This window comes from Macaca fascicularis, chromosome 19 (genome assembly GCF_037993035.2).
Source record: "Macaca fascicularis isolate 582-1 chromosome 19, T2T-MFA8v1.1".
NCBI classification, from domain to species: Eukaryota; Metazoa; Chordata; class Mammalia; order Primates; family Cercopithecidae; genus Macaca; species Macaca fascicularis.
In genome coordinates this window covers 39,995,506-40,020,000 of record NC_088393.1, presented here as the reverse complement: position 1 = coordinate 40,020,000, position 24,495 = coordinate 39,995,506, and the positions used below count along the sequence as shown (strand labels likewise).

The window sequence follows — 24,495 nt, the reverse complement described above, 5'->3', positions numbered from 1 at the left end:
TGGAGGGCGGCGTGGTAGGGCGCACTGGCCTCAGCAGGGACTTATCCTCACATCAGTGTAGACGCCACACCAGCCACAAGAGTGATGCACTCACCACCACCAGGAAACTGTGGGTGCTGGGGGCTGGGGTGAGTGGAGAATGGGAAGGTCACCAAACAGCCCATGAAGGCAGTTTCTGAGTTCAGAGTACACAGTGCAACGTGGCATGCCAGTGGAGTCGAAACTGGGCTGTTCCCTGTGGCTTTTCCTGTCATAATGCCGTCGTTCCGGAAGCGGAGGAGAAGAGGAGCACCGGGTGGAAGGATGGGGCTGACGTCTCTACAGACCACAGGAGGCAGAAATCAGGCTACTCGGTAGTGCTCATTCAAGACAGCAGACATGGTGCCTGCACCTGAGAGGGAAGTGCCCAGGGCAGGGATCTGTCCTGTACAAACACTAGCAATGCAGTCAAACTCTAGAAAAAGGGAGCAAAGATGGGGTGCGAGGCACACGTATATATACGTCTCTCGGTCTGTGTATTTTATACGGATTTATCTGTATTCTTTTTCTTTGAGACCGAGTCTCACTCTGCCACCCAGGCTGGAGTACAGAGCAACCTCTGCCTCCTGGGTTCAAGCGATTCTCCTGCCTCGGTCTCCCGAGCAGCTGGGATTACAGGCGCGCACCACTACGCCTGGCTAATTTTTGTATTTTTAGTAGAGATGGGTTTCACCATGTTGGCCAGGCTGGTCTCGAACTCCTGACCTCAAGTGATCCGCCCGCCTCAGCCTCCCCAAAGTGCTGGGATTACAGGCATGAGCCACCAGTCCCGGCCAGATTCATCCATATTCTTATGGGACTGTACTGTGCAAATGGTTTGGAAACAACCTAGTGGCTATCCAGATGGGAATCATTAAATACAGAAAGTATGTCAACCACATCCACCCAGGAAAAAGACTAAAAGTAGAAAGAAGAGATATGTGTGTTGATAAAGAGTTTCAACATACTTTTTTTTTTTGAGATGGAGTTTCACTCCTGTTGCCTAGGCTGGAGTGTAGTGGTGTGATTTTGGCTCACTGCAACCTTCACCTCCTGGGTTCAAGAAATTCTCCTGCCTCAGCCTCCTGAGAAGCTGGGATTACAGATGCCCACCACCACGCCAGGCTAATTTTGTATTTTTAGTAGAGACGGGGTTTTGCCATGTTGGTCAGGCTGGTCTTGAACTCCTGACCTCAGGTGATTCCCATGCCTTGGCCTCCCAAAGTGCTGGAATTACAGGTGTAAGCCACCACAACTGGCCTCAACATACATTCTTAATTCTGCAAATAAGACAGTATGTTCTAATTTTTGTTAAAAGCTCCACACAGGGTAAGTGTGTGTAAAAGCACTGACAAAGGCCCACAAGTTCAGAGCTGGAAAAGATCACAGAGGCCTCCCAGGAGGAAGGATGTGGGCCTGGAGAAAACTGCAATGGACTCTTTTATAACGCTCCATGGGCCCAGCACAGTGGTTCGTGCCTGGAATCCCAGCACTTTGGGAGGCCAAGGTGGGAGGATCACTTAAGCCCAGAAGTTTGAAACCAGCCTGGGCAAGATAGTGAGACCCTATCTCAAAAAAAGAAAGCAAGAAGGGAGGGAGGTAGAAGAGGGGAGGGGAGGGGGAAAGAGGAGAGGGGAGTTAGCTGGGTATGGTGGTGTGTGCCTGTAGTCCCAGCTATTTGGGAGGCTGAGGTGGGAGGATTGCTGGAACCCAGGAGGGTGAAGCTGCAATGAGCCATGATCATGCAACTGCACTACAGCCCAGGCAACAGGTTGAGACCCTGTCTCAAAAAGTGTGTGTATGTGTGTGTGTGTGTGTATGTGTGTGTGTGTATGTGTGTGTATACACATATGTATAATGCTCCATGATCCTATGTTTTATGAATATTTTTCTTGACAGTTAATTTATTACTTTTTATAAGTTTGAAACAAAGGCAAGAAGCACAGAGCTCAGGCCCTGCTCCAAACCCTCTCAACCACAGCCAGGTCAGACAAACACTGACTCAGAAGCCCCTTCTAAAGAACAGAGACCTCCTGCTCAGCACTTCTACAGAGGAACTGGCTTCATAGAAACATCGTGCACTTGATAGAAGGCTTTTACTAATGATTCGAAGGACTTAAGAAGCTGTACTTACACAATGTCAGTACTGTCTCGGCAGAGGTCAATGTGTAATGTGACAGGCTTTGTGCAGTACAGGCTGAATTTTTTTGCTCTATAGGGAAGCTGCATAAACGATTCTACTACAACTCGGATGCTAAAAAGTGAAACAGAAACAGCTCCATTACATAGAAAATTACATACAACATATTCCATTACAGTGCACCTATTTTATTAATATACTTAATGTAAAACAAAACACATAAACAACAATTCTTTCTGTTTCTAATATAGCCACCAACAGTGCTTGGAGACATTTGGTCGAGAGGGAAAAACTGTTTCTTGGGAGATTGAAAAAAAATCATACTCTTTTGATACATAAAGCATGGATATGGTACATAGATAGTATATCAGTGAAACTGACATTTCATGATCTAGGAGTAAGAGTTTAGGAAAAAAATGTCTTAAGAAAGCTCCTGGCCAGGCACGGTGGCTCATGCCTGTAATCCCAGCCCTTTGGCAGGCTGAGTTGGGCAGATCACCTAAGGTCAGGAGTTCAAGATCAGCCTGGCCAACATGGTGAAACCCCGTCTCTACTAAAACTACAAAAAATTAGGCGGGCATGGTGGTGTGCTCCTATAATCCCAGCTACTCAAGAGGCTGGGGCAGGAGAACCACTTGAACCTGGGAGGCAGAGTTTGCAGTGAGCTGAGATCGTGCCATTGCACTCCAGCTTGGGCAACAAAAGTGAAACTCTTGTCTCAAACAAACAAGGTCTAATAAGGCTCCTTAGGTGGACAAATACTGGATACTAATGAACATACCTGTAAAGCAAATTCTATTCAAGATTTTCTAAATATCAATCTCAATATATGACCAAAATTACCTTAAAAGTTTCTGTAAATGAACAGACGTTTTAATAATTAGTATTTGCCAACTTTGCACTAAAGAGCTGCAGGACTGAGATTTTTAAATAGTAAGTTCGGCAATTTAATTTCCATTTTTCTTCAGCAAACGACAGAGCATTTTATTTTTACATTTTTTTCTTTGTAGAGTCCGGGTCTCACTATGCTGCCGAGGCTGGTCTTGAACTCTTGGCCTCAAGTGATCCTCCTGCCTTGGCCTTCCAAAGTGCTGGGATTACAGGTATGAGCCACCACTCCTGGCCAAAAAACCACTTCAACATACTATTTCCACATGAACTGGCCTTCTTTCCAGGGTTCCTATTATGTCCTGTCTGGGCAGCCTGGCTATCTTGTGTCTCAGACAGGTTAGGGAAAGGTAGCTGCATCCATGGCCCCCTGAAGTCTCCTCAAGCTCTATTCAACCATACGATTTTCTCACCCAGAACAAACTAAATGTAAAACACCAAATGCAAAAAGAAAAGCTCCCCAAACAGTTAAACACAATAATTGTTTTTGCAGTGATTATGGTCGTATGAGATGCAGGATCATAAGCTCGAATGGTACCTACTCTTACATTAAGTACTGTAAATTCCCAATGTCTGACAAGCATGTCTGCCATGAAATTCTTCTATTCAATAGACACCTCCTGGCTGGGCGCAGTGGCTTACGCCTGTAATCCCAGCATTTTGGGAGGATGAGGCAGGTGGATAACCTGAGGTTAGGAGTTCAAGACCAGCCTGGCCAACATGGCAAAACCCCGTCTCTACTAAAAATACAAAAATTAGCTGGACGTGGTGGCACACGTCTGTAGTCCCAGCTACTTGGGAGACTGAGGCAGGAGAATCACTTGAACTGGGAGGCAGATTGCAGTGAGCCGAGATCACACCAATGCACTCCAGCCTGGGGGACAGAGTGAAACTCTGTCTCAAAAAAACAAAACAAAAAAAACAGACACCTCTTATCGCAATCAAGTCTATATTGTATTGCTCTTTCTCAGTGAAATCAGAATTCTCATATTTATTAAACTGACATCCTCTTACTCTGGGATGGGAAACTATGGAAAAATCATCAGAAAACACCAAGACTGACTTGTTGCTGGTGTTTTCTAATGAACTATGAAGTGTGGTCCCAGAAGCAGTGAAGGCTGCACAGCGCCATCTAGGCACCAGCTCATTCTGAGCCATTTCCCAACCTCACTGATGGTCACACCCTCCCTCTCTTAAGCAGGACAACCAGGAACACCTACGTGAGTACAAGCTCTGCTCTCTGCAACCCTGAGACTATGCCAGCAACACCTCTTCTGTGGGGAGAGGCATTTCTCTCTACCTCCTGGAAATGTCTTTCTTGCAGCCAAGCCTCCCTAAAGGGCATAAGGAAACTGAATACAGGCAGGAAAGCAGCCAGCAAGCAGCACCCAGGAAATGCAGAGAGCAGCCAAGAGATGCAGAGAGCACCCAGGAGATGCAGACAGTATCCCAGGGGGTGCAGAGAGTACCCAAGAGGTGCAGAGAGAACCCAGGAGGTGCAGAGAGAACCCCAGGAAGTGCAGAGAGCACCCAGGAGACGCAGAGAGCAGCCAGGAGACGCAGAGAGCACCCAGGAGACGCAGAGAGCACCCAGGAGATGCAGAGAGCAGCCAGGAGACGCAGAGAGCACCCAGGAGACGCAGAGAGCAGCCAGGAGACGCAGAGAGCACCCAGGAGACGCAGAGAGCAGCCAGGAGATGCAGAGGGTACCCAGGAGATGCAGAGAGAACCCCAGGAAATGCAGAGAGCAGCCAGGAGATGCAGAAAGAACCCCCAGGAGATGCAGGGAGAACCCCAGGAAATGCAGAGAACACCCAGGAGATGCAGAGAGCAGCCAGGAGATGCAGAGAGCAGCCAGGAGATGCAGAGAGCAGCCAGGAGATGCAGAGAGCAGCCAGGAGATGCAGAGAACATCACCTGAACCTGCCTGCCCTGCCAGGACAGACAGTGGCAGAGGGCCAGAGCCACCTGAACCTTCATCCTGCCCACCTGCTTTGCCAGTCAGTGGGTGCAGACCTGAAACCCACAAAGCTCCCCTTCTTGAAGTTAAAGAACTCCAGTTTTGTCTTTTCTCAATGGTAGTGACCTCTAGCCCCATACTTTAAAATGGACATTCTCCTTTGAAACTGATATTTGTCTCTGAAAAGAGTGTAAGGTATACATACTTTTTGGATTTCACTGGAATGTTCTTGGCAAAGTCCACAAGGAAACATTCTGCCAGGTACTGGTCTGCAGAAGACATAATTGATTTGACAATGGCCCTGCACCAGCACTTTAGTTCCTCACAATAGACCACACACACCTGCAAAATAAACAGTTATTTTTATTTATTTATTTTTTTGAGACAGAGTATCACTCTGTCACCCAGGCTGGAGTGCAGTGGCACAATCTCAGCTCACTGCAACCTCCACCTCCCAGGTTCAAGCAATTCTCTTGCCTCAGCCTCCCAAGTAGCTGGGATTACAGGCGCCCACCACCATGCCTGGCTAATTTTTGTATTTTAGTAGAGACAGGGTTTCACCATGTTGGATAGGCTGGTCTCAAACTCCTGACCTCGTGATCCGCCCGCCTCAGCCTCCCAAAGTGCTGGGATTACAGGCGTGAGCCACCGCGCCCAGCCAACAGAAAGGTTTTTTCAGATCAGTGTTAACATCTCGTCAAAGAACAAGAGCGCTAAAAGGTACTCTTAAAACCATCCCAGTCAACATTCTCCCTTACAGCAGAGGAAAGAGATGCCAGGAGGCCAGGCCTATCCAAGCTGAGTTCCTCTGCCCATAAGAAAACCTCAGGAACACAGGCCGCCTGGGTACTAGGTCACTGTTTTTCTTACTACAATCGTTTTCACTCCTTAACTGAGGACAATTTTTAGAAAGTAAAATAAGAAAAATGCATTCCTTTACCTTCTTAAATCAGGAAATAATGCTTAGGAATGATTGTCAATAATGTGTCTGCCCAACAGGAAGCTGCCACCAGACTCATCCTTCCACTCCCTTACCCATGACTCTTTTTTTTTTTTTTTTGAGATGTTGTTTTGCTCTTGTTGCCCAGGCTGGAGTGCAATGGTGCAATCTTGGCTCACTGCAACCTCCGCCTCCCAGGTTCAAGCGATTCTCCTGTCTCAGCCTCCCAAGTAGCTGGCATTACAGGTGCGTGTCACCAGGCCCAGAAAATTTTTGTATTTTTTTTTTTAGTAGAGATGGGGTTTCATCATATTGGTCAGGATGATCTCGAACTCCTGACCTTAGGTGATCCACCCGCCTCGGCCTTCCAGAATGCTGGGATGACAGGTGTGAGCCACCGCACCTGGCTTACTTCTCCTATTCAGCTCTGGAAGTCTGAGAAGACATCTTCTCCAATAGAAGGCTGTCTTGTATACATTGAAAACCTGTTATTTAGTGTGTCCACTTTCATCAATGATCTTAGCTACATCTGGAGAAACTGCTGCAGCCTCTCCATCAGCCCTTGCGCTTCACCTTGCACTTTAGGTTGCGGAGATGGCCTCTTTCCTTAAACCTCACGAACCAACCTCTGCTAGCTTCATATTTTTTCCCTGCAGCTTCCTAACCTCACTCAGCCTTTATAAAATTGAAGAGTTAGGGCCTTGCTCTGGATCAGGCTTTGGCTGAAGGGAATGTAGTAACTGGTTTGAGCTTCTATCCTGACCAATAAAACATTCTCCATATTACCAATAAGGCTGTTTTTTTTTTTTTTCATTTGTGTGTTCTCCAGAGTGGCACTTTTAATTTCCTTCAAGAACTTTTCCTTTGCATTCACAACTTTGCTAACTGTTTGGTGCAAGAGACCTAGCTTTCAGCCTATCTCAGCTTTCAAAATGTCTTCCTTTAAGTTCAATCATTTCTGGCTTTTAATTTAATGTAATTCATCCTTTCACCTGAACACTTAGGGGCCATTGTAGGGTTATTAATTGGCCTAATTTCAATTGTGTGTCAGTGAACAGGAAGGCCTGGGCAGAGGGGGAGAGATGGTGGAGCAGTCAGAATACACATTTATTGACAAAATTCACCATCTTACATGGATGCAATTGGTGGCACCCCAAAACAATTAAAATACTAACCTCAAAGATTACTGGCCACAGATCACCATAACAGATAGAATAATGAAAAAGTTCGAAACGTTGGGAGAATTACCAAGATGTGACACAGAGACATGAAGCGAGGACCTGCTGTGGGAAAAATGGTGCCTATAGTCTTGCTCCATGAAGTGATCTTCTTGCCTTAGCCTCCAGAGTAGCTGGGGCCACAGGCGCGTGCCACCATGCCCGCTAATCTTTTTATGTTTTGTAGAGATAGGGTCTTACTATGTTGCCCAGGCTGTTCACAAAACTCCTAGGCTCAAGCAATCTTCTTGCCTTGGCCTCCCAAGGTGCTGGGACTGCAGGAGTGAGCCACCACGTCCAGCCCAAAATGTGGAATATTTTTAAAAACAATAGACCTAGTTTAACTTCTTCAATTAGTCAATGGCATGGAAACAAATAATTATGTTATTACACTTGCTTCAGCAGCACATATACTAAAATAAATTATGTTATTAATGATGATTGGGGGAAGAGGATTCAAATTATTTCTGCTTTTTCTCTCAAAGAGGTTATAAATCTTTTCCTATTATACCATTACAAAAAAATCACTCTCTTCTGAAAAGTAGCTGAGCTGCGGAGACCATGACAAGGGGCAGTGGGAGCTGAGGCTGCAAGAAGGCAAGGAGGGGCCACGGCGTGGAGTGAGGAAAATGAAGACATATGAGTTGGCCAAAGTCATGAGCAACCAAAAGGGAGGCGTTGGCCCTACACTGAAGACCCACTCCCTCTTTGCTGAGGTCCCTATACCTCTGTGGGATCTCAAATAATCCCCTGGTTCCCAGCCCCAGAGGGATGGCCCTCATGCCTGGGTGTAGATGACATTCTGTCTCCTCCTGCCCCACATGGACCTTATGTGGCGGCCACCCCCTTCCATGACTAGCCTGAATCTTGTGCAACCTAAAGAACCTTACACTGGCCGGGCGCAGTGGCTCACGCCTGTAATCCCAGCACTTCGGGAGGCCTGAGGTCAGGAGTTCCAGACCATCCTGGCCAACATGGTGAAACCCCGTCTCTACTAAAACTACCAGAATTAGCTGGGTGTGGTGGCCCATGCCTGTAATTCCAGCTACTCAGGAGGCTGAGGCAGGAGAACTGCTTGAATCCGAGACACGGAGGTTGCGGTGAGCCCAGATGGTGCCATTATACTTCAGCCTGCATGACAGAGCGAGACTCCATCTCAAAACCTAACACAAGCCACTGAGTGTAAGAAATTAAAATACTCTAAAAGCTTGAATCATTGTCATTGCCAAAACAGTTTATATTGTGAGTGGTGTTTCAAGACACAGTGATTAAATAACATTTAGATACATACCTGTCCTTCTTCCAATGTTAATGGTTTTATTTTTATATCTTGACACATGCTGTTGTAGAAGTCATTCATGGCACTATTTAATTTTTGATAGTCGACATCATGATCTAAAAAGGGACTACACCCTTTTATAATAACCCAGAAGCAACCTGGATCTTCAATCTGTAAAATTTTTAAAGGACAAACAGAATGATATATGATTTAAAAGTAGTACCACAAAATAGTAAACTTTAGAGCCATGATTACTGTTTCTAATTTAAGTGACCTAACAAATTCTTGACAAATGCCTTTGCTTAAATGGTTAGACCAAAGATAAAATTCTAAAACACGTAACCAATAGGATGTAATTCTGAATTATGTGTTGTGACTCAAAAAACAAGCAGATGTCCTCAATCTCCTATATTCTGAAAAATCCATAATAATACACAAACACACGGTTCAGAGCAATGTTTCTAGTACTTTTGTTTGTTAAAAAAAAAAAAAACCCAGAGATGGTGCCTCACTATTTTGCCCAGGCTAGTCTCAAACTCCAGGGCTCAAACAATTTTCCCACCTGGGCCTCCCTAAGTGCTGGGATTACAGGCAGGAGCAACTGTTCCTGATCTGTATTATTCTTTTGTAAGAAAGAGAAAGCACTGTGAATATAAGTACATTCTGCTTATAATAAAAAAAGAAATAATGCAGATAAACCGAAATAAATGCAAATCATTACCTAAGGGGAGGGGAGAAATGGAGAAGGGACACAGAAGGAAGTCAGACTTCCTGGAATGTATTTTGTTGTGTACTATTGTTATTAGAAGCCAAGATTTTCATTGTTAAAGACATAAATATAAAGGGAAAAGCTAAATTTGAATTGAAAATACCAAAAGGTTTTGCTGTGTCACCCAGGTTGGAGTGCAGTGGCGCAATCTCAGCTCACTGCAACCTCTATCTCCTGGGTTCAAGCAATTCTCCTGCCTAAGTCTCCTCAGTAGCTGGGATTAAAGGCATGCGCCACCATGCTCAGTTAATTTTGTATTTTTAGTAGAGACAGGATTTCATCATGTTGGCCAGGCTGATCTCGAACTCCTGACCTCAGGTGATTCACCCATCTCAGCCTCCCAAAGTGCTGGGATTACAGGCGTGAGCCACTGTGCCCAGCCAAGAACTCATGATTTTTCAGAAGTATTATCTAACTCTGCCTAGAAAAATGACATCTTGAGATTTGGGATCCTAAATCTAGGGTGGCAAGAATACAGGTATTCACATTAGTATTATGTCTACTTTTCTGAAGGTTTGAACATTTTCATAACAAATAACCAGAAAAAAGAACAGCAGTTATTCTGGTTCCAGTAACAACAGAATAGTTTCTATATCACCTATGAGTAACAATAATAAATCCTGGAAAAAATACAAAATAATGATTTGAAGGCAGTGACAAGCTACCAAAAGCAAGCAGAACCTGGAGGAGAGTCAACCCTTGAAAGAAGGAAACTTCCCTGGGTGAGATCCACTTTTACATGGCTTTTCCCCTCAGCCCATTCCCCAGTCCACGTGGTGTTAAGCAGCTGCAATTCAAGGAGAAAGTCATAATGTTTGTGGCTTGAGGAAATCAGAGAACAGAGTTTGGGGCTGCCATAGCAGCTTGAGAATTAAAGGGTAAAATTCCTAAATGGAGAGGCAAAGAAGGGGAGCCCTAAAGTCTGCATAAGAACACCCGTCACATTCTTGGCAGAGATGAGACCCCAAGGAGTCCAGAGAAGACCAATGGTGAGAAGGCTGAAAGAAATAGTTTTAGCCAGGCGCTGTGGCTCACACCTGTAATCCCAGCACTTTGGGAGGCTGAGGCGGGTGGATCACAAGGTCAGGCAATCGAGACCATCGTGGCTAAAACGGTGAAACTCCGTCTCTACTAAAAATACAAAACATTAGCCGGGCGTGATGGCGGGCACCTGTAGTCCCAGCTACTCAGGAGGCTGAGGCAGAAGAATGGTGTAAACCCGGGAGGCGGAGCTTGCAGTGAGCTGAGATTGTGCCACTGCACTCCAGGCTGGGCAACAGAGCAAGACTCTGTCTCAAAAAAAAAAAAAAAAAAATGGAAAAGAAAAATTTCACAAGCGGTATACTTGCTAACATTGTACTAAAGGTCCCAGTTAGTACAATAAGACAGGAAAAAGACTGTCAGGAAGATTAGAAAGGAATAAATAAAATTGTCTTTATTCGGCCGGGCGCAGTGGCTCAAGCCTGTAATCCCAGCACTTTGGGAGGCCGAGATGGGCGGATCACAAGGTCAGGAGATCGAGACCATCCCGGCTAACACGGTGAAACCCCGTCTCTACTAAAAAATACAAAAAACTAGCCAGGCGAGGTGGCGGGCGCCTGTAGTCCCAGCTACTTGGGAGGCTGAGGCAGGAGAATGGCATAAACCCGGGAGGTGGAGCCTGCAGTGAGCTGAGATCCGGCCACTGCACTCCAGCCTGGGTGACAGAGTGAGACTCCGTCTCAAAAAAAAAAAAAAATTGTCTTTATTCATAAAGAACATGATTGTCTATACAGAGAACCTTAAGGAGTCTATTAAAAAATTATAACTACAATGAAAACTATAAAACACTGCTGAAAGAAATTAAAGAAGACATAAATAAATGGAAAGACATCCCACATTCATTGACTGGAAGACTTAATATCATTAAGATGTCAATCCTGCTCAAAGCAATCTACACATTCAATTCAATCCCTACCAAAATCCACAATGATATTTTTTTCAGAAATAGAAAAGCACATTCTAAAATTCATGTGAAATCCCAAGGGACCCCAAACAGCCAAAACAATATCAAAAAAGAACAAAACTAGAGGACTCACACTTGATCTCAAAACTTTACCAAAACTTCACTACAAAGCTACAGTAATCAAAACAGTGTGGTACTGAACTAAAGACATATAGACCAACAGAGTAGAATAGAGAGTCCAGAATAAACCCTTGTGTATCTATTCAAATGATTTTTGACAAGGGTACCAAAACCATTCAGGCAAAGGTTTTGTAATAAGTGAGTGTTGGGAAAGCTGGATATTCACATGCAAAAGAATGAACTTAAGAGGCCAGGCAAAGTGGCTCACACCTGTAATCCCGGTACTTTGAAAGGCCAAGGCAGGCAGATCACCAAAGGTCATGAGTTCCAGACAAGCCTGGCCAACATGGTGAAACCCCATCTCTACTAAAAATACAAAATTAGCTGGGTGTGATGGTACATGCCTGTAATCCCAGCTACTCAGGAGGCTACATGAAGAGAATCACTTGAACCTGAGAGGTGGAGGTTGCAGTGAGCTGAAATTGCACCACTGCACTCCGGCCTGGGTAACACAGTGAGACTCTGTCTCAAAAAGAAAAAAAAAATAACAATGAATTTGGACCTTTATGTGACACTATACTCAAAATGGATCCAAAACCTAAATGGAAGGCCTAAAACTACAAAAGAAAACACAGAACAAATGCTTTATGACGTTGGATTTGACAATTTCTTGGATATGACACCAAAGGCATAGGCAACAAAAGAAAAAATAGACAAACTGGGCTTCATTGAAATTTAAAAATTGTGTGCATCAAAAGTCACTATCACCACAGTAGAAAGCCAACTTATGGAATGGGGGAAAATATTTGCAAGGCTTATATCTCATAAGGGATTAATATCCAGAATAAACAGAGAACTCCTAAAATAATACAAAAACCCAAACAACCAATTAAAAAATGGGCAAAGGATTTGAATAGACATTTCTCCAAAGAAGATATACAAATGGCCAATAAGTACATGAAAAGGCACTCAACATCACTAATCATTAGAGAAACATAAATCATAACCATAGTGAGATACTACCTGACACTCATGAGGATAACTACCGTCAAAAAAACCCGGAAAATTCAGTGTGCAGCAAGGTGTGTTAAAACGGAAAATAATGTATTGGCAAGGCTGTGGAGACACTGCAATCATTGTGCACTGTTGGTAGGAATGTAAAATGACACAGCTGCTGTGGAAAATGGTAGCGTGGCTCCTCAAAAAATTAAAACTATAATTACCATACAATGCAGCAATTCCACTATTGGGTGTAGATCCACGAGAATTGAAAGATCTTGAAGAGATACTTACACACCTGTGTTCATAGCAGCACCCTGTTCACAATAGCTAAAATGTAGAAGCAACCCAATGTCCCTCAACAGATAAATGGATAAGCAAAATGTGGTGTAGAATGGACTATTATTCAGTCTGAAAAAGGAAGGAAATTCTTTTTTTAAAAAAGACATTTAATTATTTATTTATTTTTAAGAGACAGGGTCTTGCTATATTGCCCACCTCACCTCAAGCAATCCTCACCTCAAGGAATCCTCCCGCCTCAGCCTCCCAAGTAGTTGGGTCCTCACGTTCACATCACTGCATTGGGCTTCAAAAGAAAGGAAATTCTGACACATGGTACAACATAATGAACCCTGAGGACATTATGCTGAGTGAAATAAGCCAGTCACAAAAGGATAAACTATATGATTTCACTTATATGAGGCACTCAGAGTAGTCAAATTCACAGAGAAAGCAGAGTTTCAGTTTTACAAGACGAAAAAGACTTCTGGAGATGGACATTGGTGATGGTTGTACAACATTAGGTATGTATTTAATACCATGAACTGTACACTTAAAAATGATTAAGATGGCAAATTTTATGTTACATGTATTTTACTACAATAAAAAATATATATGCCAGAACTAATAATTGACTTTACAAGGCTATAAGGCACAAGATTATTAAAATAATTCAATTGTCGCTACAAAGAGAATACCTAAGAATACAACTAACAAAGGAAATAAAAGAGGACACAAACAAATGGAAAAACATTCCATGCTCATGGATAGGAAGAATATCGTGAAAATGGCCACACTGTCCAAAGTAATTTATAGATTCAATGCTATTCCCATTAAACTACCATTGACATTCTTCACAGAAACAGAAAAAACTACTTTAAAATTGATAGGGAACCAAAAAAGAGCCCCTATAGCCAAAACAATCCTAAGCAAAAATAATAAAGTTGGAGGCATCATGCTACCCAACTTCCAACTATACTACAAGGCTACAGTAACCAAAACAGCGTGGTACTGGTACAAAAACAGACACACAGACCAATGGAACGGAATAGAGATCTCAGAAATAAGACCACACATCTACAACCATCTGATTTTTGACAAACCTGACAAAAACAGGCAATGGAGAAAGGATGCCCTATTTAATAAATGGTGCTGGGAAAACTGGCTAGCCATATGCAGAAAATTGAAACTGGACCCCTTCCTTATACCTTATACAAAAATTAACTTAATTTTTGTAAGACAGAGTAAAGAATTGAATGTAAAACCTAAAACTATAAAAAACCCTAGAAGAAAATCTAGGCAATACCAGCCGGGCGCAGTGGCTTACACCTGTAATCCCAGCACTTTGGGAGGCCGAGGCAGGCAGATCACGAGGTCAGGAGATAGAGACCATACTGGCTAACACAGTGAAACCCTGTTTCTGCTAAAAATACAAAAAAATTAGCCGGGCGTGGTGGTGAGTGCCTGCAGTCCCAGCTACTTGGGAGGCTGGGGCAGGAGAATGGTGTGAATCCAGGAGGCGGAACTTGCAGTGAGCCGAGATTGTGCCACTGCACTCCAGCCTGGGCAACAGAGCGAGACTTCATCAGAAAAAAAAAAAAAAAAAAAGAAAAAGAAAATCTAGGCAATATCATTCAATACATAGTCAGTGGCAAAGATTTCATGACAAAAACATCAAAAGCAATTGCAACAAAAGCAAAAATTGACAAATGGGATTGAATTAAACTAAAGAGCTTCTGCACAGCAAAAGAAACTATCATCAGAGTTAACAGAAAACCTACAGAATGGGAGAAAATGTTTGCAGTCTTTCCATCTGACAAAGGTCTAATATCCAGAATCTATAAAGAACTGAAACAAATTTACAAGAAAAAAACAACCCCATGAAAAAGTGGGCAAAGCATGTGAACAGACACTTCTCAAAAGAAGATATTTATGCGGCCAACAAACATATTTTAAAAAGCTCAACATCACTGATCATTAGAGAAATGCAAATCAAAACCACAATGAGATACCATCTCACGCCAGTCAGAATGGCATATTATTAAAAAGTTAAGAAACAACAGATGGCTGGCGAGGCTGTGGAGAAATGGGAATGCTTTTACACTGTTGGTGAGAGTGTAAATTAATTCAACCATTGTGGAAGGCAGTGTGGCGATTCCTCAAAGATCTAGAACTAGAGAAACCATTTGACCCAGCAATTCCATTACTGGGTATATACCCAAAGGAATATCAATCATTCTGTTATAAAGACATGCATGCGTATGTTCATTGTAGCACTAGTCACAATAGCAAAGACTTGGAATCAACCCGAATGCCCATCAGTGATAGACTGGATAAAGAAAATGTGGTACAAATACATCATGGAATACTATGTAACCATTAAAAGCAACAAGATAATGTCCTTTGCAGGGACATGGATGAAGCTGGAAGGCATTATCCTCAGCAAACTAACACTGGAACAGAAAACCAAACACCATATGTTCTCACTTATAAACAGGAGCTGAACAATGAGAACACACAGACACAGGGAGGGTAATCACACACTGGGGCCTCTAGGGCAGAGGGGAGGGAGAGTATCAGGATAAATAACTAATACACATGGGGCTTAATAACTAGATGATGGGTTGATAGTTGCAGCAAACCACCATGGCACACGTCTATCTATGTAACAAACCTGGACGTCCTGCACTTGTATCCTGGAACTTAAAATTAAATTAAAAAACAATAATTTAATCGTATTCCAGAAATGGAAATTGGAAATTGAAAATTACAAAAAGGCTGGGAGTGGTGACTCACTCCTGTAATCCCAGTACTTTGGGAGGCTGAGGTGGGAGGATTGTTTGAGCCCAGGAGTTTGAGAGACCAGCCTGGGCAACACAGTGAGACCCTGTCTCTAAAAGAAAAATTTTTTTATTTAGCTAGGAGTGGGGGCAAATGTTTTTAGTCCCAGCTACTCAGGAGGCTGGGGCAGGAGGATCCCTTGAGCCCAGAAGTTTGAGGTTGCAGTAAGTTGTGATTACAGAACTGCGCTCCAGCCTGGCCAACAGAGCAAGACCCCGTGTCTTTTACTGAAAAACAAAACTCAGTAATTACTTAAAGGTTTAAATCTTAAAAATATGTGCAAAATTCCTATGCTGAAAGTTATAAAACACTGATGGAAAGAAATGAAAGAAGACCTAAATAGGTATAGATATACTGTGTTCATGGATTAATGTATTTTCTCTGAACCCATCTATAAACACAACTCCATTCCAGCAGGGTTTTTTTTTTGTTTTGTTTTGTTTTTTGGTAGACTCAAAGCAATTACAAAATGCATATTAGAAAAGCCAAGCAACTAGAACAATTCTGAAAAAGAATATAGTTGGAAGACTCATATCACCTGACTTCAAGAGTTACCTATAAAGCTACAGTAATAAGACAGTGTGGTATTGTACATAAATCAATATAGCAGGAATATAATCACACATATAGTCAATTGATTTCTGACAAGACACAAAGGAGGAAGGATAGTCATTTCAATAAATGATGCTGGAACAGTTAGATAATCAAGTGCAAAGAAATGAAACTTCATTCCTCGCACCATATACAAAAATTAACTCAGATCATATCTCTAAAGGTAAAATATAAAATTATAAAACTTCTAAAAGGATACATGGGGGGCCAGGTGCAGCGGTTCATGCCTGTAATCCCAGCAGTGGGAGGCCGAGGAAGGCAGATCACTTGAGGTCAGGAGTTGGATACCAGCCTGGCCAAGATGGTGAAACCCCCGTCTCTACCAAAAATATAAAAAATTAGCTGGCTGCGGTGGCACGCACCTGTAATCCCAGTTACTCAGGAGGCTGAAGCAGGAGAATCGCTTGAACTTGGGAGGCAGAGGTTGCAGTGAGCCAAGATCGCTCCACTGCACTCCAGCCTGGGCAACAGAGCGAGACTCCATCTCAAAAAAAAAAAAAAATAATTAAAAAATAATAATAAAAGGATACATGGGGGAAAAAATCCTTGTGACTGAGTCAGGCAAAGATTTCTCAGATATTTAAGGCTAAATAATATTCCATTGTATATGTACAAACCACCTTCCGTTTACCCAATCATCTGTTGATGGATACATGGGGGGAAAAATATTTCATCCTTGTAAAAGCTAACTTCATCTGCAGGACAGGTGGTACCTGCACCGCACTTGGGGAGACACTCCTATTCAGGACAGAATTTGCTCAGGGGGTGAGCTGGGTGAGGGCCATAAGTGGGGGCAGATCAGAGTTGAGCAGGTAAATAAAAGGGTTCCTGGGCCCAACTGAGAGGAAAGGGGTTCCCTAACAGAAAGCAGGAAGTCCAGCTCCTGCCGTCAAAATTCTGCCTGGATGGTTGTGCACGTGTCAGGATGTGCAGCCCTGGAAGAGCCCTGTCTCTTCTAAAGGAGAAATCGGACTAGCATCCTTAGGACTGATAGACAACATCTGACCGGGGGAGAGGAGCTTGCCAAGTGGATCTGAACCCCTTAAAGTCTCGGGGCAAATTCTCTGTAAGAGTCAGTTTCCTCAAACGTTTGTGAATCTTTGTTCAGAGAGATTACACAAGACATCAAGTAAGAGAAGGAGAGTGCTGGTTTTAAAAATCGCACCGGCCGGGCGCGGTAGCTCACGCCTGTAATCCCAGCACTTTCGGAGGCCAAAGTGGATGGATCATGAGGTCAGGAGATCGAGACCATGCTGGCTAACAAGGTGAAACCCCGTCTCTACTAAAAATACAAAAAATAAATAGCCAGGCGTGGTGGGCGCCTGTAGTCTCAGCTACTTGGGAGGCTGAGGCAGGAGAATGGTGTGAATCCGGGAGGTGGAGCTTGCAGTGAGCCCAGATCATGCCACTGCACTCCAGCTTGGGCGACTAAACAAGACTCCGTCTCAAAAAAAAAAAAAAAACCAAAAAACCAAAAAACCGCACCACTGGGCCAGGGGGTAATCCCAGGGCTTTGGGAGGCTGAGGTGGGATGATTGCTTGAGGCCAGGCGTTCCAGACCAGCCTAGGCAACAAACCTTGTCTCTATAAAAAATAAAATAGGCCAGGCGCGGTGGCTCATGCCTGTAATCCCAGCACTTTGGGAGGCTGAGACAGGTGGATCACCTGAGGTCAGGAGTTCGAGAACAGCCTGGCCAACGTGGTGAAACCCTGTCTCTACTAAAAATACAAAAATTAGCCAGCTGCGGTGGCGGGCGCCTGTAATCCCAGCTACTTGGGAGGCTGAGGTAGGGAACCCGGGAAGCGGAGACTGCAGTGAGCTGAGGTCACACCACTGCACTCCAGCCTGGGCAACAAGAGCGAAACTGTCTCAAAAAATAAATAATATAATATAATATAATATAATATAATAATCTCACAATTTGCTACGTACCGCTCCTGGGCCCACTGAAGTGTGATTTTCAAAGTGATTGAGATTTCCTTTCTCCAATAACCCATACCTACTCCTCTGCTCTGGCCTGTCAGCTCCTTCCTCCAGCAACGCCTTCCCCCTTTACCAGCGAGCCCTCACTGGACTCCAAGGCGGAAAAGCAAGGGTCCAGGCGGGCGTCCCTTCCCCGGGGACTAGTACATCGCCCAGAGCCCGCGCGGAGAGTGGAGAGGGCGACAGAGACCCGGGGCACGAGGGAAGGCGGGACCCATGGCGTGGGGCTGCCCGGGCCAACCGACCCTATCCAAGCGCCGAGCCTGAGGGCCCCGTGGAGTACGGTGAGCGGGTCCCTGGGGACGCCAGTGTCGCGTGGCCCCTGTGACTAAGCATTCGAAGGGGCAGCCAATCCCACGCTCCTTCAAGTGCATCCCGGGCCACGCCATCTTCTACCCCAGCTCCCAGCCCGGGGTGCCCCCTAGTGGGGGCGCGGGGAGGGCTCGGGTGGGGGAAGGCGGGGTGTGATGTGGGGTGGGGGAGTGGGGGTAGGGTGGGCTGCGGCTGGGGTGCAGGTGGGAGTGGACATAGGGGTGGTGGTGGGGTGTGTGGGGGGGATGAAATGTCGGGGTGGAGGTTTAAGTGGGGGGGTGGGAATGAGGACGGGGTGGGGACAGGGGTGAGGGTGTGACTGTGGGGCGGGCAGGGATAAGGAAACGGGTGGGAGCTGGGGCTAGGGTAGGAGTTGGGGGTGTGTGGGGGTGGGAGTGGGATGGGGTGGGAAGGCAGTGGGGGCACGGCATGGCCAGATGGAATATAGGGGGTTGGGGTGTGTGGGAGTGAGATGAAGTGTGTGGGAGTGGGATGGGTGGGGGCATAAGTGTGAGTGTGGGGGTGGAGCTGGGTGGGAGTGGGTGTGGGAGGATATGTGGGCGGGGCGGGGAGTGGGCATGGGAGGATGTGTGGGCTGGGGGAGTGTGGGCGTGGGGGGATGTGGAGGATGTGTAGGGCTGGGGTGGGAAGGGGACATGTGTAGCGCTGGGATGGGGGGAGTGGGTGTGGGGGGCTGTGTGGGACTCGGGTTGGGGGCTGGGGTGGGGGCTGTGCGGGGCTGGGGTGGGTGTGGGGGGCTGTGTGGCGATGGGAGGCTGTGCCGGGGTCGGGGGTGCGAGGCTCTGCAGGGTGTGGGAGACTGTGTGGAGTTGGCTTCACAGCGCTCACCTTCAGCACCAGGAGCTGGAGCATCCTCCTGGCGCCGGAGGGCAGATGGGCCCCCTCGCCCTGGAAGTCCCCTGCCGTCACGGGCGAGGCTGGCCGCGTCCGCCCCCGCCAGGCCCCCGCCGCGAGTGCTTTCCTTCCCTCCACGTTTAGCGCCTCGGCCCCCCGTGGCAGGTGCCCCACACTCCTTGTCCCCAGGAGCCCTCGCGGACCCCGGGGTCGGCCCGAGGCGACGCGCTCCGTCCTGGCAGTGACACAGCCCCTCGCTCGGGGCTCCCTGCCCGCCTGGCCTCGGGCCTCCAGCACCGACCGGATGCCCGCGCACGCCCAGCAGGCCTTAAGGCATCGTAGACCACGTGGTCCACCCAACCGCCCAACAACGCCCTGCACAGCGCCACGCGGTGGCCGGGAGGACTGATGGGCCGAGGCCCCGGGAGGCCCGGCTTGGGGTAGCGTGATTCCCTCATTTGCCGCTGGCAGGAACCCCCAGGCCCCAAGGACACTCGCCTGTTCCTGGGAGGGATAGAGGGGCCGCGTGCGGCTGAGTCCGTTGGAAACCACCTTTGCAAAATTGTAACTGAGGAAACTGTGATGGTGAAAGAAATCAGACCTAACCAACTCCATCTTGCTTCTAATTTAAGCTGTCCTTGTTTATGCCTGGGCGGAAGCCCGACTAACTTTGGGAAGGAATTCAGTCCATGGTTTGACTCTGAAACAAAATTGATAAAAGCCTGTGAACCCTGAAAATGTGAGACAGGTGTCAGTTCATTCAGAGAGTTTATTTTGCCGGCAGGGCAAGGTGGCTCAGGCCTGTAATCCCAGCACTTTGGGAGGCCGAGGCGTGCGGATCACCTGATAAGGTTAGAAGCTGGAGACTAGCATCGTCAACATGGTGAAACCCCGCCTCTACTAAAAATAGAAAAATTAGCCAGGCATGGTGGCCCATGCCTGGAATCCCAGTTACTTGGGAGGCCGAGGCAGGAGAATCGCTTGAACCTGGGAGGCGGAGGTTTCAGTGAGCTAAGATCGGGCCACGGCACCCCAGCCTGGGGGACAGAGCGAGGCTCTGTCCCAAAAAATAAAAATAAAAAAATTCACCAAGGTTGAGGACATGCGCCCCTGACACAGGAAGTCCTAATGACATTTGCCAGAGGTGGTCGGGGCACAGCTTGTGTTAAAGTTGGAGGGTGTCCAGGTTCTTGGTGTCTTGAAGAAAGAATTTGACAAAACGCACACACAAAGCAAGGAAGGAATGAAGGGTTTTATTGAAAAAGTACACTCCACAGCACGGGAGCGGACCTGAGCATAGGGGCTCAAAGTCCCCGTTACAGAATTTTCGTGAATTTAAATACTCTCTGCTTGGAGTATGCCCGATGTAAATGAAGACGGTGAAGTAAAGTTATGAAGTCATTTGCTGGGTGTATGCCCTATGGAGACGATATTTCCCGTTATAGCTGAAGTGTGAATCGGCCTTATGTTCCCTACCTCCAGACTCTATTTTCCTGCCTCACTTGGTTTTATACATTTTAGGGAAGCATGAGACAACAATCCTTGGATCAGCTCAGTGGATCAGCTGACACCACCCACACCGATAATCTGCTTCAACCTGTTCTGCCGTCCCAACCAGGAACAGACAACAGCAAGAAAAACTCGGACAACCTCTGATTCCATCTTCAACCTGGCCAATCAGCACTCCCCACTTCCCAAGCTCCTGCCCGCCCAATTGTCTTTAAAAACTCTGTTCCTTGAATGCTCAGAGAGATTGATTTGAGTAATAATAAAACTCCAGTCTCCCGCACAGCCGGCTCTGCATGAATTACTTTCTCCATTGCAATTCCCTGTCTTGATAAATTGGCTCTGTCTAGGCAGTGGGCAAGGTGAACCCATTAGGTGGTTACAAGTTCATCATTTTATTTTCAAAGAGACAGGGTATGGCTCTGTTGCACACACTGAAGTGCAGTGGCACAATCATGGCTTACTGCAGCCTTGAATTCCTGGGCTCAGTTGATCCTCCAGCTTCAGCCTCTCAAGTAGCTGGGACTATAGGCACGCACCACCACGCCTGGAAAATTTTTAAATTTTTTTGTAGAGATGGGGTCTCACCGTGTTGCCCAGGCTGGTCTCGAACTCCTGGGCTCATGCCATCCTCCCACCTCAGCCCCCTGAGCAGCTAGGATTACAGGCATGAACCACCATGCCGGGCCCTCAGTTGGTCCTTGTTGCCTGCCAGGGGGCCCCTGTCTTCCTGCTTTCTCTAGTCCAGCCCACACCTGTTAAATGCTGTGAGCTGGAAGCCCTGGTGGCAAGGAAGAGTCCTGGTCAGCCACGAATCCCTGGGTCTTCGTGGCCTCCTGGCAACATTTCCACTTGATCTGCACCTTCTGGAAAGGTTCCTGGTCCTGGGTTTCTTCCCAGCTGCCCTTCAACTGGCAGGGCTCTCCGAGTTGAAATGAGTTAATTTGCTAGTAAGGGAACCAGCAAGATGTCAAAAGACTGCAACAGTTGGAGAGAGCATGGAAATTGTGGAGTTACATATTTGGGGAACAGAATGCTCACGTAAGCATGCAGTTCTATAAGAAAACTGGATTGCACGAGGTCCCACAGATAACGGGCACTTAAACTCTCAGGCAGGATGGTTGGAGAGGAAAGGTGTGTAGCTGCCAGTCGGGAGAAAAACACAGCTGCAAAGTGCATGATGTTCACCTGTTCCTGAAATTAGGTTGACAAGGCCTCACCTCCAGTCAAGGCACCTGCTATGGCCAACTCACCTGAAAGCTCAAGACCTCGCCAAAAAGAGATGGAAAACGACAGGACCTGATTTAAACAGGAGGTCCTGGCTGGGCGAGGTGGCTCAGGCCTGTAATCCCAGCACTTCGGGAGGCCGAGGTGGGTGGACCACTTGAGGTCAGGAGTTCGAGACCAGCCTGGCTACTATGGTGAAGCCCTGTCTCTACTAAAAATATAAAAATGAGCCAGGCATGGTGACCGGCACCTGTAATTCCAGCTACACAGGAGGCTGAGGCAGGAGAATCGCTTGAAACAAGGAGGCAGAGGTCGCAGTGAGCTGAGATCATGCCACTGCACTCCAGCCTCGGCAACACAGTGAGACTCCATCTCAAAAAATATATATAATAAAATAAAATAAACAGGGGGTCTTGTAGCCAGGTGCAGTGACATGTGCCTGTAGTCTCAGCTACTTGGGAGGGTGAGATGGGAGGATCCCTTGCCAGGAGTTGGAGCCCAGCCTTGGCAACAAAGCAAGACCCCATCTTTTTTTTTTTTTTTTTTTTTGAGACGGAGTCTCGCTCTGTCGCCCAGGCTGGAGTGCAGTGGCCGGATCTCAGCTCACTGCAAGCTCCGCCTCCCGGGTTTACGCCATTCTCCTGCCTCAGCCTCCCGAGTAGCTGGGACTACAGGCGCCCGCCACCTCGCCCAGCTAGTTTTTTGTATTTTTTAGTAGAGATGGGGTTTCACCGTGTTATCCAGGATGGTCTCGATCTTCTGACCTCGTGATCCGCCCGTCTCGGCCTCCCAAAGTGCTGGGATTACAGGCGTGAGCCACCGCGCCCGGCCGCAAGACCCCATCTTAAACAGAAAGTCCCAAAACAGTTCCCAATCCACAAAGATGGATAATATAGACTTCTCCCAGTTCTTGGTTTGGAGAGACCCTTTTTTCTTTGACTGGATCCTGTGCTACAGTACGGTATTTCCCAATCTTTTTACAACATGGCTCACAGAAAATGGAAATATTTGTATATTACACTCCCACAGTCAAAACACTCACTGCCCTGGGGCTCCAGTCACCCAGTCTCCCCAAGGTTGAAAGGGGTCCTCATTTATACTGTAACCTGCCCTCCTCCAACCCTGGCGCTAGCAGAAAACACTTTTTTAAAGATGCGCAAGGCTTCCTTTTTCTTCGCCGTGTCTCATGGTGCTGATTTTTTTTTTTTTTTTTTTTGAGACAGGGTCTTGCTCTGTTGCCCAGGCTGGAGTGGAGTGGCACAATCTTATCACTACTCACTGCAGCCTCTATCTCCTGGGTTCAAGTGATTTTTCCACCTCAGTCTCCTGAGGAGATGAAACTCTAGGGGTGCACCACTATACCCAGCTGTTTTTTGTTTTTTGGTTTTTTTGTGTTTTTTTGTTGAGACAGTCTCACTCTGTCGCTCAGGTTGGAGTGCAGTGGTGCGATCTCGGCTCACTGCAATCTCCACCTCCTGGGTTCAAGCGATTCTTCGCCTCAGCCTCCCAAGTAGCTGGGACTACAGCCATGTACCACCACACCCAGCTAATTTTTGTATTTTTAGTAGAGACTGGGTTTACTATATTTACCAAGCTGGTCTCAAACCCCTGACCTTGTGATCCGCCCACCTCAGCCTCCCAAAGTGCTGAGATTACAGGTGTAAGCCACCATGCCCAGCCCACCCTGCTAATTTTGAATGTTTTTTATAGAGACGTGGTCTCCCTATGTTGCCTAGGCAGGTCTTGAACACCTGGGCTCAAATGATTCTTCCACCTTGGCCTCCCAAAGTGTTGGGATGACAGGTGTGAGCCGCCATGCCCTGCTGAATTTTGTTTTTAACTTTAAAAATATTTCTGGCCCAGCACAGTGGCTCACATCTGTAATCCCAGCACTTTGGGAGGCTGAGGCAGGCGGATCACTTGAGGTCAGGAGTTCGAAACCAGCCTGGTCAAATGGCGAAACCCTGTCTCTACTAAAAGTACAAAAATTAGCCTGGTGTGGTGGTTCACGCCTGTAATCCCAGCTACCTGGGAGGCTGAGGCAGGAGAATCACTTGAACCCAGGAGGCAGAGGTTGCAGTGAGCCAAGATCGTACCACTGCACTCTAGCCTGGGCAACGAAGTGAGAATGTGTCTCAAAAAAAAAAAAAAAAGGAAAAGAAAAGAAAAACTGTGTGTCATAAATGCCATCAACATCAGCAATCTGAGTTCTAAAACAGTATTAATTTTTCAGCTCATATTATTTGGGGTTACGGGGTATGGGCAAGGTACTGCTATAGGTATGAGGTCATGTGACAAGTCTCCCAAAAGGAATTCTTGGAAGGAGACAAGGTTCATTCAGATTAAAAACAACAACATACAGGCCAGGTGCAGTGGCTCACACCTGTAATCCCAGCACTCTGGGAGGCTGAGGTAGGTGGATCACTTGAGGTCAGAAGTTCAAGACCAGCCTGGCCAACACGGTGAAGCCCCGTCTCTGCTAAAAATACAACCATTAGCCAGGTGCAATGGCACGTGCCTGTAATCCCAGCTACTCAGAAGGCTGAGGCAGGAGAATCGCTTGAACCCAAGAGGCAGAGGTTGCAGTGAGCTGAAAGAACGCCA

General features: G+C 46.4%; 1 protein-coding gene across 1 annotated transcript in view; it reads right to left on the bottom strand.

The window, feature by feature from the left end:
- TDRD12 (tudor domain containing 12) overlaps window positions 1-19,453 on the bottom strand; it is a 105,312-nt gene extending 85,859 nt beyond the window's left edge. The window contains exons 1-4 of the mRNA XM_005588746.5: window positions 19,153-19,453; window positions 8,455-8,613; window positions 5,212-5,348; window positions 2,153-2,272 (exon numbers count right to left, since the gene is read on the bottom strand). Of these exons, the coding sequence (XP_005588803.3) occupies window positions 2,153-2,272; window positions 5,212-5,348; window positions 8,455-8,613; window positions 19,153-19,176 (440 nt within the window). The 5' untranslated portion in view covers window positions 19,177-19,453. The remainder of the gene's footprint in view (window positions 1-2,152; window positions 2,273-5,211; window positions 5,349-8,454; window positions 8,614-19,152) is intronic.
- Between the last annotated feature and the right edge of the window lie 5,042 nt (window positions 19,454-24,495).